The sequence below is a fragment of the Scyliorhinus torazame genome, chromosome 6 (assembly GCF_047496885.1).
Source record: "Scyliorhinus torazame isolate Kashiwa2021f chromosome 6, sScyTor2.1, whole genome shotgun sequence".
NCBI classification, from domain to species: Eukaryota; Metazoa; Chordata; class Chondrichthyes; order Carcharhiniformes; family Scyliorhinidae; genus Scyliorhinus; species Scyliorhinus torazame.
In genome coordinates, this window is record NC_092712.1 from 255,684,621 (window position 1) to 255,703,438 (window position 18,818).

Sequence of the window (18,818 nt, forward strand, 5' to 3'; positions counted from 1 at the left end):
GTCTTCTTCCTTACCAAGGAGAGATGCAAAGTAATCATTCAGTACCTCTAACTTAAATTTGTAGATCCACCTTTAGGTCTCTAATTGGCCTCACCCCTCCTCTTTCTAACCTTTTTACTACTTGCATGCCAAAATAGAACTTCTGGATTTGCCTTTATGTTAGCTATCAGCCACTCTTCATCCTTCTTTTTCCACATTCCTTTTGATCTTTGAATTAACAGTTCTAGATCTGATGCTTGTCCTTTCACCCACATGGGAATGTACTTTGATCGACTCAAATCATGTCCTCTGTAAAGACAATACATTGTTCCATTACAGTTTTGCTGCCAATCTTTGATTCCAATTTACCTGGGATAGATCTGTTCTCACCCTATTGAAATTGGCCTTTCGCGAATTTTGTATCTGTACTCTAGAATGCTTCTTGTCTTCTTACATTATTAATAATAGAATAATAGAATCCCAACAGGTGGAGACCATTCGGCCAGTTGAGTCTGCAGCAAGAGCGCCCTATCTCGGCCCACTCCCCTGCCCTAACCCCGTTACACCACCTTACCTGCACATTCCTGGACACTAAGGGGCAGGTTTTTAGCATGGCCAATCCACCTAGCTGGCACATCTTTGGACTGTGGGAGGAAACCGGAGCACCCGGAGGAAACCATGCAAACACGGGAAGAACGTGCCAACTTCACACAGTCACCCAAGGCCAGAATCAAACTCAGACCCCTGGTGTGGGGAGACAGCAATGCAAATTACCGTGCCACTATTAACTTAGCAAGAAGTCTTACAACACCAGGTTAAAGTCCAACAGGTTTTTTTCGAATCAATAGCTTTCGGAGCGCAGCTACTTCCTCAGGTGAATCCTCACCGGAGGCAGGAGCTGCGCTCCGAAAGCTAGTGATTCAAAATAAACCTGTTGGACTTTAACCTAGTATTGTAAGACTTCTTACTGTGCCCACCCCAGTCCAACACCAGCATCTCCACATCATGGCTTTTAACTTAAACCAGGGCCAGGATTTTTAGGAAGGTGGGGTTTCCTGTCAAGGTCATAAAAGGCACAATATTAATGCAGAGTTTTAAAATAATAAGGGATAAACGATAAATATACAAAAAGCCACTCATTTATACTTCTTATAGAATAATTAACAATTCCAGTAAAATTCTATTTTTGAAGCACCGGTAAAAATTCAAGAATATATTTTGGAAACAAAAAAAATCAAATTTGGTTTCAATCACTAAATTTGTATCCTAATGTCAATCCCTGCACGGTTTGAGCACTTCTTTGGTTATTAAACAATAAATTATTTGACTATGAACTGTGCCATGAGCAATAAATTGGTAAAAGATTTCCTATTTGTTGTGCTTGGTTGTTATTGTAATACTTAGTTGAAATGCATAAAATGCAATAACATTTGCTTCTGACCCTTTAAAGCCTCCATCAAATTATCTTTGAATTGGTGGCATTAATACCTAGGTGGGCCCAAGTGTGGCCTTTTAAAAAAAATCATAGTTTTGTTAGCAAAACCACAGTATCTTCAATGGTCTATTAAAATAATTAGTAATACCTTGGCTTTAGCAGCTTTCCACTTGCTTGAAGGTACCAGTGTGACAGAATGAAGCAGGGTGGTTTTGGCTTCGGTATACATCATCTTTTTGTACTTTTGCATTGAATTGTGAAGACCAAGTACAGCTTTTGTTGGTAGGCCGAGTGGATTGGGATTGTTAGGGCTGACAGACCACGTAGCATATGCAGAGACTTTCTTGTCCATTTGTTGTACGTGTAAAGGCTTGCGCTTTGTTAGGTAACACCAACTAAAATTTGTTGAAGTTTTCAAAGTTGGGAGTGATGCACGTTGTACATCTCGTGTACTTGTAGCCGGAAAGTAAGCCCCTGCTTGTATTTGGCGTTGGTTGCTTGCTGGTTGCATTTTGCCATTATTCAATAGTGACTTATTATCCTGTGTATTAGTCAGTGACTTCGATAGAGTGGTATGTGCTTGAGGAGAACTTGAGCATAAAGTTATAGATGAATTTTGAATAATGTTACTGGAAGTGGATTGAGAATATTTTGAACTTTCAGACTCGAAAACATCTCTTGCAACAACCGGATGTTGACTGTGGCAAGATACTGGCAACTCATGAAGGGTTTTTTTTGGTGAGCTGGTGAGTTCCAAGGTTTGGGGACTGTTTTTCAATGTACCAGGTTGCTCAGCAGGTAATAAACCTTCAATTTCATCTGTTGTGCAAAACTGTCTCATTAACGTGGGCTTTTTAAGTTTATTATTTTCAACAGATTTTGTGCTGTGTAACTGCACTGGTGTTACGTTAGTAGCACTTGCAGACCCAGTTTCATCTTTAACTCGTTTTTGGTGTTTTTCCATTGCAATATCTAAACTGTTTGCAGGAGACAGCATTCGTTTACTAGTTCCTGTAGTTTCTTGTGCAAGTAAACCATCTGATTGCATTTTCAAACCACTCAGCACAAGTGAACCTCTGCTTTCATCATGGGAATTACAATATTCAGAAATAGTAGACATCTTCATTTTAGAGTTTATTCTACTTTGTTGGACTTCCAGGTAATCCTTTGATCCTGAAGGCATTTCCTCATCAGTGGTTGAATTTACTGAATCATCAAGTTTACAAATCATTAGCGCTGACTGGCTTGTTTGGTCTTGTGTGACTAGAATTTGTGGTAATGTTGTAAGGGAAGAGGTGCTATAAACAGGTTTTTTACTTTGGATTCCAACTGGCATGACCAGAGAAGCTAGAGCGGGTGATTTGTCGGAATGGACATGTTGGAACGGAGGGAGCAAGTACAAACTTGAGATGATCTCCAATGACTGAGATGAAATATTTGAAGTTGCTACACCTGATCCGAGAGTAACAGGAATAGATATAGGAATAACTGGCAATTGAGATGCATCAGGAAGCAAACATGGCTGACAAGATGGTTTTTGAACAAGTTGAAGCTGATATTTAGGAGCAAATATGTTACCTTGACTTCCAGAAGGAAGAGATATAACTGGATAAAGTTTCTGTTGAACTATATGTGTCGTTGTTATTTTTGTTGATGGTGTTTTTAGGTTTCCTTGTGTAACTGGATAGGACATGAGTTTCTGACTAGATGGTACCTGGACTAAAGGTGGTTTAACATGAATTTGATTGTTCACATTTGCATTTTGTATTGGAGACTGTGGGTCACGCTGCACTGCATGTTGAATCTGTGCCATGCAAGACAACTGATGCGGTGAAGTTAAAAACGATACAGGAGATGATCTATGGGATAACGATGTTTTGAGTTGTGGCAGGGCAGCTACCTGCAGAGTCAGATTTTGTGGAAATAAATTGGAAGGCAAGACTGGAGGTTGAGAAATATCTGGGCTAATACTCAAAGACATCTGGCGTAAAAGAGGACCTCTTCTTCTTTCAATGAGTGAGACAGAGCCAGATGCCATGGTTGAAATCATTTCCATAGAAACTTCAGGCAATGTAGATCTTGCTGTGGATATGATACTACAATCAAATGATTTGCTACGAATTCCAGCAATAGCCTCCACAGACGGTGACACCCGACCATTGTGTTCAGATGCAGCATGGCTCATTTCTCTGGAATGTAGATTGAGACCACCAAGTGTATTTGAGCAATTAACCAGTGTCAGCTCAGATGATTTACAGATTGCTTCCACCTTAGAAGGACTCTCAGTCCTTGAAACATCCTCCTTATCAAAAGAAGCTGAGAAACTGGAATAAGATAAATTGCTGTCCCGACTAAATGTCCTCGACATTGTTGAATCAAAGCTGGACTCACCAGATGAATGTTCCATCTCGGCTAAGCGAATTCTTTTCTTTTTTGGTGGGAGCTTCTCTGTTGGTAGCTTTGAAAGTGTCTCACTGCGTTGAGGCCAATGAAATGTTTCTGTCACTTTTTCATGCTCATTTCCTGGAGTGTCCTGTTCCGGGTCTGGTTCTTCTGTAACCAAAATCTCAGGAACCTGGATGTTATGCTGACGCACCAGCCTTAACTGCTGTAAAGGAGTGCAATCAACAAGTGATGATCTCGAAGTTTCAAATGTTGGTGCTTTCAGTGCCCCAGAAGTTTTAGATTGCTGTTGGCAACCTGTGGATTGGCAACAAGTGTCTTCTTTACCACTCACAAATACAGAAAGTTGCACTGTTTCATTGTGAGTTTTGTTTTCTTGCACAGGAGAAATTCTGTCAACAGACTCAGATTGCTCAAATGAACTGGGCCTACTCAAAGAATTTGTGTGTTGAATTACAGACACTCCACTGCTGGTCCTACTCAACTCTCCTTTGTCTTGCAATGGATAATTAAAAGGCTTTGTTTGAATTTCATTACCAAAAGACACTGGTGGCCCCAGGGAATGGTCCAGGCTGCCAGCCCGTAAGTGCTGTCCTTGTAAACACTTTATACTGGTACCTGCCTGTTTGGTACCACCACTAGCATTGCTCCTGTAGGGCATACCAGATTTAGGAGCACTTATTTTCTGATCTGATAAGGATTGCTTATTCACTGATTTTTCTCCAGTATCTTCACTAGTTAATGCTTCATCATCATCACCAATACTTTTAATTTTCCTCCTTTTCCTCATCTTAGGTGGTTGCTGGAGTACACCTGTTGTTCCTATCACTCTGTAATGTAGCAACTGTGGTGGCATGCTGCGCGATACTGCTTCGTGTTCTGAATCTTTTGTGATTGCTGGTTTAAGTTTTGGCCCATGGAGCTCTGAACAGTAGAATTTCTTGTGATTTTCAAAGTTCTCCAGCTTTCTATATCTGTTTCTGCATGTTTCACATTCATACATTGACCCCCGTCCTGGTGATTTTTTTATTTTTTCCTGCATGCGCAACCCATGCTCAAATGACTTACTTCTTGGCATCAAAACCCCAGCTATGTTACTGCTATAACAACTCTCATCCATAGAGCGGGTGGAAGTAAAGCTCTGCCCTTCATTAGCAGATTGATCCTCTACTGCAGTTTGCCTAACAAGAGTTCGGGGATGAGCAAGTTGTAACGGTGTAAGTGGACCAGGAACAAAGACATCGTCACTAAATGAACCACTAATTTTATCATCAAATGAATGGCTCTCTCGGAGTGGATGTGCTGCAGACACTGTATTTGGAGGTATAGCAGAGTATGCTGGAGTAGCCGGCATTGAATTACTCCGAGTAATTGGTAAACAATCAAGGGAAGGAAAAGGAGGGGGTACTGATAAAAGAAACACTTGCTTTGACTTGTCAGTAGGTGTAAAGGGGGACTTGGGTATATCCGAACTGGAGCTTGTTCTCCTTCCAGAATGTAGTGGCCTTAGATCAAACTGGAACGAATCTTTGAATGTATATGGTTTTGGCGAGTCTATGCTCCCTCTCCTCGAAAGAGAAGTTCTTCTAGGTTTTACACTATCCAGCTGTTTATCATCCACTACTGCTTCATTATCTGATATTAACTTGGAAATACGTTCTTCAAGTGTTTTCGTTGCTATCTGAGTACGAACAGCAGCTGTTAATTTTGATGGCTTTTCTATTGAGCTTACCTCTAAAACAGTGGCCATAACATGGTTGCTATGAGGTGGGCAAGGTAAACTGCACTTGGTGGGATCGACTTCAGTAGTGGACACTGATTTAATGTAAGGGCTTAATGGACTCATCTGCTGATCTGCACTCTCTGAACGAGAAAAATACCCAGAGTCAGTGCTCCCTAAACTTCGTGGGCTCAAATGATACTTTCCTTGCTGCTGACAAAAATCAGTTGCCTGCTGCCTTTGAAGCTGTGCATGTGCAGTGATCGACTGAAGCTTTTCTTCCTCTGGTGGATTCATTTCTACTTGCTGCTTGTGCTCAGTATTTAGTTTTTTCAGTGAAGACATCCAAGCAGACGTCAACTCCATTTTGGTAGCCTGTGAATTTGTTTGCCGCTCTACAATGTCTAGTTCTGGAACTGTGCCCGTCAGCTTTGGGCTATCAGCCCTTAAGGGGGAAATATTCACAGGGTAGACCATTACTTTGGGTAAAGCAGCTGTAACTTTTGGTTCAGAGGATTTATGCAGCTTAGCATGTTCATAAGTGTCATGACAAAGAGTTTTATTTCCTAGTTTGTCAGGAGACTTGAGACTCCTAGGAAACGTTGGTGTTTCTGAATAGGACACATTGACAGTTATTTGAGTAGCTTCCAGTTCAAAGTGCTTTTGATCAATAGATTTTTCTTCAGATGTGGATTCAGCCCCACTTTCACCACTTTCCTCTACATCTGAATGATTACTAAGTGCTCGGTCAGATTCCTGTGACACAGAGGTACTGCTGCTCTCTGATCTCAAAACAAGACCCAGTTTGATAGCATGCGCATGGGACTTTTTGTGCTTATATAAATTACTTTTAGTCTTAAATGAAAACCCACATGTAACACAAGGGTAGGGTCGTTCACCAGTATGTGATCGAATGTGTTTTTGCAGAACGCTAGGTTTTGCACAAGCTCGATTACAATATTCGCAAATATACTTCCCTTGCTTTTTAGGTTTCTGGTCCTTAAGTAGAATATCAGACATTTGGTCTGTCGCAGAGTTGACAACTGATGTCACATGCAGTTGTTGATAACCAGGTCCAACTTGAACACAATTAGACGGATTAGCAGCCATTGACTGATTTGGATGGACTACAAGCTGGCTTTGATGCAGCCCATGTGACATGGCGGGGTTAGGAGAATGACCTAAAGAAGTCATGGTTAAGTTGTACGTTGGCTGAAAATTGGGTTTGTCTTTGTTCTGTTGGTGTGTTGGTGATCCGTTAAACCTCTGAGATAAGGCACGGTGTTTATTTTGTTGTGCAGTTTGCGAAACAAGTCGAGTTGGCTGGTAGTGTAAGTGAGATGTAGCCTGATCCTCTGATTGCTCTCTCTTCCCTGATTTGGGCACAATCTGATTAACATTTGAATAGTACTGTGGGGCTGTAGTAAATTCAGATTTACATACCGAAGTTTGAATTAGGGTCTGTTCAGTAACTGTTGATATTCCACTGGATTCTTGTCCCTGGATTCCAACAGTGCTGTCTAATTTTCTTGACTCTGGCTCAGTTACAGGAAATTTTACCTTTGAAAGAGTTTTCAGCTCAGGTTCCATAGCTTTCAATAAAACATCAAAAGCAGTATTTGTATAAGGAGAACTCCCATTTGGACTGCAACGATTACCCTCGGCTTTAATAATCCAATGTTCACGTAGTAAAGAAAGATGTTGAATCTGATGCTGCGGATGCTTGTAGGATAGTGAAGGAGATTTTTCTGACACTAGTAATTTTAATGTTGCATCAGTTTCTAGTTGTTGGGTTCCCCAATTTGGGTTTCTGTTAGATGGCTCAACTGAGTGCGGAGTTGTCACAAGCGTTCTTTGTGTTGACCTAACAGTTCTAGCTTCCGCTGCCTCATGCACAAGGTTTAGGTCTTGTGAACATTCTTGCTCTATTTCTCTTTCTCTCTCAAGCTCTCCATTTTGTATATGCAGGTGTTCATTTTCTAACAGTACAGAAGTAGTTGGAACATCATCAACAGAAAAGGTTGCCTCCACATTTTGTTGGTCATTACAAAACTTTAATGGAGTTTTCACTGGTGATTTGGAAATTTTCTTTGTCACGTTTTCAGTCACAACTTTCTTCCGCTTTACACCTTTAACTGCATTTGGTTTTCCTTTTCGTCGAGTGTCATGGGATTCTACTAAAAGAAAATTAAGAAATTAATATGTTTTGTTTTTACAGCATTTGAACAACATTTTAAAAGTTACAGGTACATACAGTCAATCATATTGCATGATAAATTATGTACAAAATAAATTCCTTTCAAGACACTGGGAAGACATTGGTTTGTAAAGTGGCACTTCACAGATTTGCATCAGTTCCCAGGACAGGCAGTGTCGTTGAGGTACTACTACACAGCCTGCACAGCTTCCCACAATGATATTGATGAAGAACACCAAGCTGTCCAGATAGCGAACATGGTGCTGCCTGGGAATTAACATAAATCTGTATCAGACCACTCCATCCCCATTATATTTACAACTTTCTCTCCCATTATCTTTGAGTGCTTCAAAATAAAACTTCACTCACTAATTCAATGTGTCAAAATGATAAGAAATTATTATTCGGAAATTTCACCCTTCACCTGCTGGGAGTGCATATCAGGACGTTACGTGTGCACATCAAATAATCTTTCTTTTAATGTTAATATATGACAATCATGGAAGCATGCCTGTGATTTTCTAATTCATAGTCCTGGTGGATAGGTTTTCGTAAAAATCACTCTTGTACATAGAGTTAAAAGTTTAAATAATGAAGATTGTGCTTCGCAGAATCTAAAATTAAAATGATTAAATTATCATAAGTTTAAAAAGCAAAAACTATAAATGTTGAAAACAACTTATAATTAAAATGCTAGAGGTGCAGTAGGTCAGCCAGAATCTTTTAAAGGGAAATGGATTGTTTACGATATTTAGGTGCATAACATCTCATCAGTGCTTCAGAATTTAATTCTTTGTTGTAACTAAAAATGTATTTTCAAAATCTAGACTTTAAACCAAAGTTGTGTTGATATTTAGGTTCTTTTGGAGAATGAAGAATATTAGCGACAACTCTATGTCTCAATCAAAAATGTAGACATTTATTTCTTTGTGGGTAACGCATGTCAGGAATGTGGGAAGTTAATGAGATTAACATTGAAGGTGAAATGAAACTAAAATAACAGACAAGTAACAAGACTAGCAGACATATAGAGGTATAAAGAGATGTGATTGGTCAAGAAACAAGTCTAGCAGGAGTCTAGAGACATTGAGGTGCGAATGGCCATATCAGAAATATTGTTTATCAGAGATCAGTGGGGCTATACAAAAAACTTCTAAAGGCAAAGAATTTGAGAGAGGTATACAACCAAATCCAAAGAGGGTAACATGAAAGACCCAAAATAGTACAACTGCTAGCATCTTCATTTGGGAGAGAAGTTCTCCATCCAACAGTCAGACAAGCCAGTCCCATCTGTGATCCAAGCCACGAAACGCCTTTTCCATCTAACATTTAGAGTCACAACAGATTGCAGATATTTGCTTCGAAAAGATGCAGTTTCGTGCCTTTGCTGAACCAGGAAGAAACATTTTCCCAGCTTTGGTCGCCTAAGCGGTATTGTGTAGTAACTATTAATTGGGTTTAACCAACAGTTACCAACATTGGATGCTGCTTGGGAAAAGGGGTGTCTCAAAGAACGTGGATATATTTTGGGGGAAAAGAGGTAACCAGAGAAAAGGCTGTGTTTAGTTATTCATAGTTAAGTGTAATAGTATTGTTATGACACCCTGGGCACGGTCAATGTCAGCCACACAGGCCCCGGAGGTCCAACATAAACAAATTAACCAATAACTGGTAATTTTTTAGATTTGGCACTCGACCGCTCCAATGACTTACAGGTGCCAGATTTGTAAGTAACGCACAAAAAAAGCTTTATTTATGACAAGAAAAGAGATGAATATGTAATGGTGATAAAAGAACAACGCTCTGCTAATCTAATTATTCCCCCCTTCACCCGCACCCACGCACTGGGGAAGCGAAGGATCAAATAATGGGGATTAAAATGGGAATGAGAGGTCAGTATCTTCGCTGCTGACATTATAGTCTCTGTAGACGGCTATCTTCTCAGGGCACAGAGTGGTGAAACCACTAGCTGGTTTCGATCTTCTGTCTGTAACCTTCAGGCCAGATTCTCAGACTGTGGGATCTCTGCTAGGGTGACCTTTAGCTTGTGTTGACCGGAAGCTTAGCACAGAAGATGTACTTCAGGGCTGTGCAGTTGCTTATCTGTTGTCAGCTTCAGCAGGCTGACCAACAGCTTGTCTCATTTAAACAGAGTATCAGAGCAGCAGCTTTCATGAGGCCTTAGAGTGATCTGGCAACCTTACAGGGAGAGGAATCCAGAAAATTCCCCTCAGTTCTGTCTGCAGGATTTAAATACTCACTAACTGGATAGAGAAGAAACTCTGGTACTCTGTTTATCTAGAGTGAGCCCCAGCATAGATATCAGAGGTACACCCTTTCTGGGAGAGATATTTAACAGAATTCTGCTCAACTCCTGAGCTCAGATCAACTGAAACTCACAGAGAGAAACACACAGCAAGGAGTCTTCCAGAACAATCCGGACCAATCGCATTGAGAATCTGCCGTGTCTCAGGTTTCAATGGAGCTAATTAGATGCTGGCCAATTCCATCAAAATGTCATCACTGGACCAGGCCAAATAACCCACTGTTTATAGTGGGGGGGTTCCTGGACCAGTCCAAATAGCACCTCATACTGGGTTTTGTTCGTCTTTAAAAATAAAGGCCTAGATACTATAGAAGCCAGCAGAACAGAGAATAAAGGAATTACACAAGGAAAGCAAGGTTTAAACATGAGAATTCTTACAGTGTATGTAAGTCTTTCGAAAGACGTGCTTGGTAGGTGAATTGGACATTTTGAATTCTCCTTCAATGTACCCGAATAGGCGTCGGAGATGGCGATGAGGGGATTTTACAGTAACTTTATTGCACTGTTAGTGTAAGCTGACTCGTGACACTAATAAAGATTATTATTGTCATGTGTTTTTTTCTTTTACTTTAATAAATATTCTGTATTAATTGTTTCTACAACAACTGGACTGGTTCCTTACGGGGTTGCAAATTGCTCCTCACATTATTCCAAACAAAAATACACCACTAAGGAACCAATGTTTCAAGTCATCCTTGGGTGTTTTGAGAAACCAACAGGTAGCCTCAGCATGGGAATCCCATGGGACCGAATGGAATACAATTTTGAGACCTAGCCCTAATATTACTCTCCCTGACTTCATTTTTTAAAAAAAATATGTTTTATTGAAATTTTTTTCCCAAACAACAATTTTTCCCCTCTTACAAAGCAAACGCAACAATAACAATACAGAAATTTTTAACAATACACAAGTAACAAAACCCCTTTATCTTTGACCTAAACTAAACTAACCCCTCCCCCCTTCCCCCTCGGGTTGCTGCTGCTGGTCTTCTGTCTTCCCTCTAACGTTCCCCTAGGTAGTCGAGAAATGGCTGCCACCGCCTGGTGAACCCTTGAGCCGATCCTCTCAGGGCAAACTTTATCTGCTCCAGTTTAATGAACCCCGCCATATCATTTACCCAGGCCTCCAGTCCGGGGGGTTTCGCCTCCTTCCACATGAGTAGGATCCTGCGCCGGGCTACTAGGGACGCAAAGGCCACAACGTCGGCCTCTTTCGCCTCCTGCACTCCCGGCTCTTCCGCAACTCCAAATAGAGCTAACCCCCAGCCTGGTTTGACCCGGGCCTTCACCACCCGCGAAATCACTCCCGTCACTCCCTTCCAATACCCTTCCAGTGCCGGGCACGCCCAAAACATATGTGCGTGGTTTGCTGGGCTCCCGCCACACCTCCCACATTTGTCCTCCACTCCAAAGAACCTGCTCAATCTTGCTCCCGTTATGTGTGCTCTATGTAGCACCTTAAATTGAATCAGGCTAAGCCTGGCGCATGAGGAAGAGGAATTTACCCTGCTTAGGGCATCAGCCCACATACCTTCCTCGATCTCCTCCCCTAGTTCTTCTTCCCACTTTCCTTTTAGTTCGCCCACCGACTCCTCCCCCTCTTCCCTCATCTCTTGGTAAATCTCTGACACCTTGCCCTCTCCGACCCACACCCCTGAAAGCACCCTGTCCTGTATCCCCTGTGTCGGGAGCAACGGAAATTCCCTCACCTGTTGTCTAGTAAACGCCCTCACCTGCATATATCTCAAGAAATTTCCCCGGGGCAACTTATACTTTTCCTCCAATGCTCCCAAGCTCGCAAAAGTCCCATCTATAAATAAGTCTCCCACCCTCCTAATTCCCAACTGGTACCAGCTCTGAAATCCTCCATCCATTCTTCCTGGGGCGAACCTATGGTTGTTCCTGATTGGGGACCCCACCAGGGCTCCTCGCACCCCTCTCTGTCGCCTCCACTGTCCCCAGATATTCAATGTTGCCGCCACCACCGGGTTTGTGGTAAACTTTTTAGGTGAGATCGGTAGCGGCGCCGTCACCAGCGCCTCTAAACTCGTCCCTTTAGAGGACTTTCTCTCCAGTCTTTTCCACGCCGCTCCCTCACCCTCCATCATCCATTTACGTATCATTGCCACATTGGCGGCCCAATAGTAATCGCCCAAGTTCGGTAGTGCCAATCCTCCTCTGTCCCTACTATGCTGAAGGAACCCCCTCCTTACTCTCGGAACTTTCCCTGCCCACACGAAGCTCGTGATGCTCCTGTCTATTTTATTAAAAAAGGTCTTGGTGATTAGTATAGGGAGACATTGAAATACAAATAAGAACCTCGGGAGGACCATCATCTTAATTGCTTGCACCCTGCCCGCCAGCAATAGAGGCTGCATGTCCCACCTCTTGAAGTCCTCCTCCATTTGTTCTACCAACCGTGTCAGATTAAGTCTGTGCAAGGTTCCCCAGCTCCTAGCGATCTGAATCTCCAGGTATCGGAAGTTTCTTTCCACTTTCCTTAGAGGCAAGCCTTTTATCTCTCTACTCTGGTCCCCTGGATGTATCACAAATAATTCACTCTTCCCCATGTTTAGCCTATACCCCTAGAAATCCCCGAACCCCCTCAAAATTCGCATAACCTCTATCATCCCCCCCGCTGGGTCCGACACGTATAACAATAGGTCATCCGCGTATAACGAGACTCGGTGTTCTTCTCCCCCTCTAATCACCCCTCTCCATTTCCTGGAGTCTCTCAACGCCATGGCCAGAGGTTCAATTGCCAACGCGAACAACAATGGAGACAGCATGGGCATCCCTGTCTTGTTCCCCTATATAGTCGGAAATACTCCGATCTATGTCGACCTGTAACTACGCTTGCCGTTGGAGCCCCATAAAGAAGTCTAACCCAGCTAATAAACCCGTTCCCAAACCCAAACCTCCTTAACACTTCCAATAAATACTCCCACTCCACCCTATCAAATGCCTTCTCTGCGTCCATTGCCGCCACCTCCCTGACTTCATAATTGGAATTTGTGTAGATGTAGTTAGTTGATCAAACTAAAGGTCAACGTTAATTAAGGGAATAATAACATAGTGGTCATGTTATTGGGCTAGTAATCCAAAGGACAGTGCCAATGTTTTTGGATGCTGTTCACTTCTGTTCTACACCCACCCCAAAAATGAAAATTTAACCCTAGATGCTGCTGGCAGTTCCAAAGGAATAATGAAAAATGCTGAGGGTTTTCCACTGCAAAATCCAGGCAATTACATATTAAAGGATGATAATAGAGCAAAATATACCGTCATTACCAGAAAAGTGCAAGTGAGGTATTTTCCTGCTTCTGAACACCATTTGACTTTTAATATTGAAGACCCATGGGAGGGTTCAGAACTGGGCAAATTTACTTGCCAGAGTCACTCTGTTCCAGTCCGGTGTCATTCTTTTGACTAACACTTTTAAATGGGCTGAGGGTTTTCCCTGCCCTGGGTTCCAGGCCTCCAGCTCTCCTGATACAAGATGGAAAACAACAATCCAACCCAAAACTCCCATGAGAATCTCCTCTCTCCTCTTTCAGACATCGAATAGCAGTCACAGTGCTGGCTGCTGTGAGGAGTTTAAAATCGACCCCACAATTTGGTTGGATCATCTCCTTTCCTTCCTGGGTTCAGAACCGGGAAGCAATCCTAACTTCTGTTTCCTGTCTTGGCAGTCTGCATGTGTGCAGTTAAATGTAGAAATTTAAGTTGTTGTCAGTGAATCTACATTTATGCATAGGTGCACAAGCGAAATCCCAGCAGACTACAATCAAGTAGCAATCTTTGAATTTATGATAATTTTCACTTTTAAAAAAAAGTACCATCTTGAATGAGGTGCAAGTGGGTTTTTAATGATATACTAAGTTCTTAAATATCACTAAACAACTGGTCCTGAAAAGCTAATTTCATATCTGAAGAATCAAAAATCTCTCCATTATGATAAAAAGATCCCACATTTTTAAATTTATGTAATTTTTGCTTCTACCTAAATCCTTTAGAGTGTATGTCTCAATCATTTACTTTGAGGTCTGTAAAACTTAATTAAAAAGAATTCAGTCCAGTCTGTTAGAATACTTCAATGTGATTGGTTGCTTACCCTGCTTGATGATACCACTGTTGTTGGATCTCTGGAGATTCCCTTGGCTTGGTGTCAAATTTAAACCGACTTCAGGAATGGAAAAGTCCACACCACAGAGACCATTAGATCCTTCAGGTAAGCAGCCTGTACTATAGAATTAGAATTTACAGTGCAGAAGGAGGCCATTTGGCCCATCGAGTCTGCACCGGCTCTTGGAAAGAGAACCCTACCCAAGGTCAACACCTCCACCAGTCTCCCTAACATTTTAGCAGGTGCTGCAGGTCTCCCCTGAAGCAAAATAAGCAATTGAAGAGATTATATTGATGTATTTTCTCAACAGTTGGAATTTATAATTAAACCATTTAAGATTCCAAAGATGCAAAACCAACAAAAGGTTCAAGTGATTTATTTTTACGATGAGGATGTCATGAAAGAGAAGAGACTGTGTGGTTTACAATGAATGTGGTCCAATAGCATGTGGTTCAAAACCAGTGATTCTCAAAGTCTCGTCTTCCAGGTGGTCCATGGGCTGATCCAAAATGCAAGTCCGGACATGCAGAGTCATGGCTGTGGCCAGATGAGAGATTGGGCTGGAGCCCTGAAACCAACCACTTGTGTGACACAGCTAGACTGGCTAATTTGTGTAGCATTAAGCGAATGCGAGCAACAAAAATGCAGTTCTATACGCGAGATTTATATTCCCTTTAATTTTGTTTGATTAATATAGATGTACGGTTAAGTATTGGTTTATCTTGAGATTATTGTATTGATTTACAACACAAAGTAGAATGTTTCAAAATGTAGTCTCTTGCCATATCATGAAACCGTCTGTACTTTTGTTTCTGGCATGAATTAATAATGAATTATGATACTCAATTTAAAAATTGCACACATTTATTACATTTTTAGTAGCAAAGAAAAAGCTCATTAGTTCTTATTAATTCTCATTTATTTTTGCAATGGCAACTAAAGTGGCTGAGGTCAGATCGGTAGGTGGCCTGTAGGGTCTTTTGCCCCATCAAAGTGATGCGCGGATGTAAAAGTTTGAGAACCACTGTGCAGGAAAATGAAAAGTTCCACTGCTACCAACAGATGGAGCAGTTCTGCATCAATCCAATATTATGGCTTAAGGAGGCAGGTTAGTCTAATAATTACGGATGAACTTCCAACCAGAGCAACACTTGAGTCTGTTTACTGCAGAGTCTGTGATCTGCACTGCATGGCATTTTCCAGAAGAGATAGAATGAGGACGCCCCCACTCGCGGATATGTTGGTAACTAGATTCATCACGTAAAAAAACACCTACACCCACAGTTTCTGTCAAATATTGCATTTTAGAGTGCCAATTATTGTGGCTTAATGCAAGTTCCTTTCTGCAATTTAAAGCACCACGTCATTCCGCTCAATGTTTATATTTCAAAAGTAACAGCTCTGATAAATATACTGATGCACCACACCTATCCATCCTTCAAGCCAGCAACAAAAGAGAAATTATCCGTTCTTCAGAAATCATTTTCTTAAGTCCACAAATGGCTTTACATGGACCTATCCATTCTGTTGACAGTACCTCACTGTGAAAAATGAACCAGTTGATCATTATAAAACTGAAAAACATTGTTGTTCTTATTCCTGCATATATTGCCAGAAAGAGGCAGATATTTGTGTTATTGTTGGGAAATAATGAAATAAATGGGTTATATTTATCATAAACATCAAGAGACACAAGGACTACCAACTGCACGAAACGTTTACCTCTGATGGCTAGCCTCACCCATTGGGAGTGCATTTTTGAAAACTGCAGAGAAGAGTCATAGGCAGTGTGCTCATGTTTCTGGGTGTGTATATGTTCATGTTAACGTGCTGTACACATTAGTCAAATTGTTGCCATGCAATAAGTATTAAGGACCTACCGTCTTTTATAAAGCAACTAAGTTAGAGCCACGTGCAGAAAAACAATCTTAATAATGGTTAATGCATTAAACAAAGTAAGACCTGACAGTTTATCACAGCTTTTATTTTAGGTGACATTTCTGATCTCCCCTTCCTTCCAGAAACGTAGGGGTGAGGAGGAGTAAGCTGTTCAGCCCCTTGTTCCTTTTATCATAGAATTTACAGTGCAGAAGGAGGCCATTCAGCCCGTCGAGTCTGCACTGGCTCTTGGAAAGAGCACCCTACCCAAGGTCAACACCTCCACCCTATCCCCATAACCCAGTAACCCCACCCAACACTAAGGGCAATTTTGGACACTAAGGGCAATTTATCATGGCCAATCCACCTAACCTCCACATCTTTGGGCTGTGGGAGGAAACCGGAGCACCCGGAGGAAACCCACGCACACACGGGGAGGATGTGCAGACTCCGCACAGACAGTGACCCAAGCCGGAATCGAACCTGGGACTCTGGAGCTGTGAAGCAATTGTGCTATCCACAATGCTACCGTGCTGCCCCCTACTCCATTATTCAACCAGATCATGGCTGATCGTTTATCTCAATACCATTTGTCAACAAAGAACAAAGAAATGTACAGCACAGGAACAGGCCCTTCGGCCCTCCAAGCCCGTGCCAACCATACTGCCCGACTAAACTACAATCTTCTACACTTCCTGGGTCCGTATCCTTCTATTCCCATCCTCTTCATATATTTGTCAAGATGCCCCTTAAATGTCCCTATCGTCCCTGCTTCCACTACCTCCTCCGGTAGTGAGTTCCAGGCACCCACTACCCTCTGCGTAAAAAACTTGCCTCGTACATCTACTCTAAACTTTGCCCCTCTCACCTTAAACCTATGCCCCCTAGTAATTGACCCCTCTACCCTGGGGAAAAGCCTCTGACTATCCACTCTGTCTATGCCCCTCATAATTTTGTATACCTCTATCAGGTCGCCCCTCAACCTCCTTCGTTCCAGTGAGAACAAACCGAGTTTATTCAATCGCTCCTCATAGCTTATGCCCTCCATACCAGGCAACATTCTGGTAAATCTCTTCTGCACCCTCTCTAAAGCCTCCACATCCTTCTGGTAGTGTGGCGACCAGAATTGAACACTATACTCCAAGTGTGGCCTAACTAAGGTTCTATACAGCTGCAACATGACTTGCCAATTCTTATACTCAATGCCCCGGCCAATGAAGGCAAGCATGCCGTATGCCTTCTTGACTACCTTCTCCACCTGTGTTGCCCCTTTCAATGACCTGTGGACCTGTACTCCTAGATCTCTTTGACTTTCAATACTCTTGAGGGTTCTACCATTCACTGTATATTCCCTACCTGCATTAGCCCTTCCAAAATGCATTACCTCACATTTGTCCGGATTAAACTCCATCTGCCATCTCTCCGCCCAAGTCTCCAGACAGTCTAAATCCTGCTGTATCCTCAGACAGTCCTCATCGCTATCCGCAATTCCACCAACCTTTGTGTCGTCTGCAAACTTACTAATCAGACCAGTTACATTTTCCTCCAAATCATTTATATATACTACAAAGAGCAAAGGCCCCAGCACTGATCCCTGTGGAACACCACTGGTCACAGCCCTCCAATTAGAAAAGCATCCCTCCATTGCTACCCTCTGCCTTCTATGGCCTAGCCAGTTCTGTATCCACCTTGCCAGTTCACCCCTGATCCCGTGTGACTTCACCTTTTGTACTAGTCTACCATGAGGGACCTTGTCAAAGGCCTTACTGAAGTCCATATAGACAACATCTACTGCCCTACCTGCATCAATCATCTTAGTGACCTCCTCGAAAAACTCTATCAAGTTAGTGAGACACGACCTCCCCTTCACAAAACCGTGCTGCCTCTCACTAATACGTCCATTTGCTTCCAAATGGGAGTAGATCCTGTCTCGAAGAATTCTCTCCAGTAATTTCCCTACCACTGAAGTAAGGCTCACCGGCCTGTAGTTCCCGGGATTATCCTTGCTACCCTTCTTAAACAGAGGAACAACATTGGCTATTCTCCAGTCCTCCGGGACATCCCCTGAAGACAGCGAGGATCCAAAGATTTCTGTCAAGGCCTCAGCAATTTCCTCTCCAGCCTCCTTCAGTATTCTGGGGTAGATCCCATCCGGCCCTGGGGACTTATCTACCTTAATATTTTTTAAGACACCCAACACCTCGTCTTTTTGGATCACAATGTGACCCAGGCTATCTACACACCCTTCTCCAGACTCAACATCTACCAATTCCTTCTCTTTGGTGAATACTGATGCAAAGTATTCATTTAGTACCTCGCCCATTTCCTCTGGCTCCACACATAGATTCCCTTGCCTATCCTTCAGTGGGCCAACCCTTTCCCTGGCTACCCTCTTGCTTTTTATGTACGTGTAAAAAGCCTTGGGATTTTCCTTAACCCTATTTGCCAATGACTTTTCATGACCCCTTCTAGCCCTCCTGACTCCTTGCTTAAGTTCCTTCCTACTTTCCTTATATGCCACACAGGCTTCGTCTGTTCCCAGCCTTTTAGCCCTGACAAATGCCTCCTTTTTCTTTTTGCCGAGGCCTACAATATCACTCGTCATCCAAGGTTCCCGTAAATTGCCGTATTTATCTTTCTTCCTCACAGGAACATGCCTGTCCTGTATTCCTTTCAACTGACACTTGAAAGCCTCCCACATGTCAGATGTTGATTTGCCCTCAAACATCCGCCCCCAATCTATGTTCTTCAGTT

At 42.3% G+C, this 18,818-nt stretch overlaps 1 protein-coding gene across 7 annotated transcripts in view; it reads right to left on the reverse strand.

The window, feature by feature from the left end:
- Nucleotides 1-18,818, reverse strand: part of LOC140425375 (zinc finger protein 40-like) — a 324,458-nt gene that overhangs the window by 110,408 nt on the left and 195,232 nt on the right. For 5 of the 7 annotated variants that reach the window (XM_072509575.1, XM_072509576.1, XM_072509580.1 and 2 more), the window contains one exon: nt 1,563-7,714. In XM_072509575.1, the coding sequence (XP_072365676.1) occupies nt 1,563-7,714 (6,152 nt within the window). The remainder of the gene's footprint in view (nt 1-1,562; nt 7,715-18,818) is intronic. The other 2 variants (XM_072509579.1, XM_072509577.1) reach the window with 1 other exon arrangement.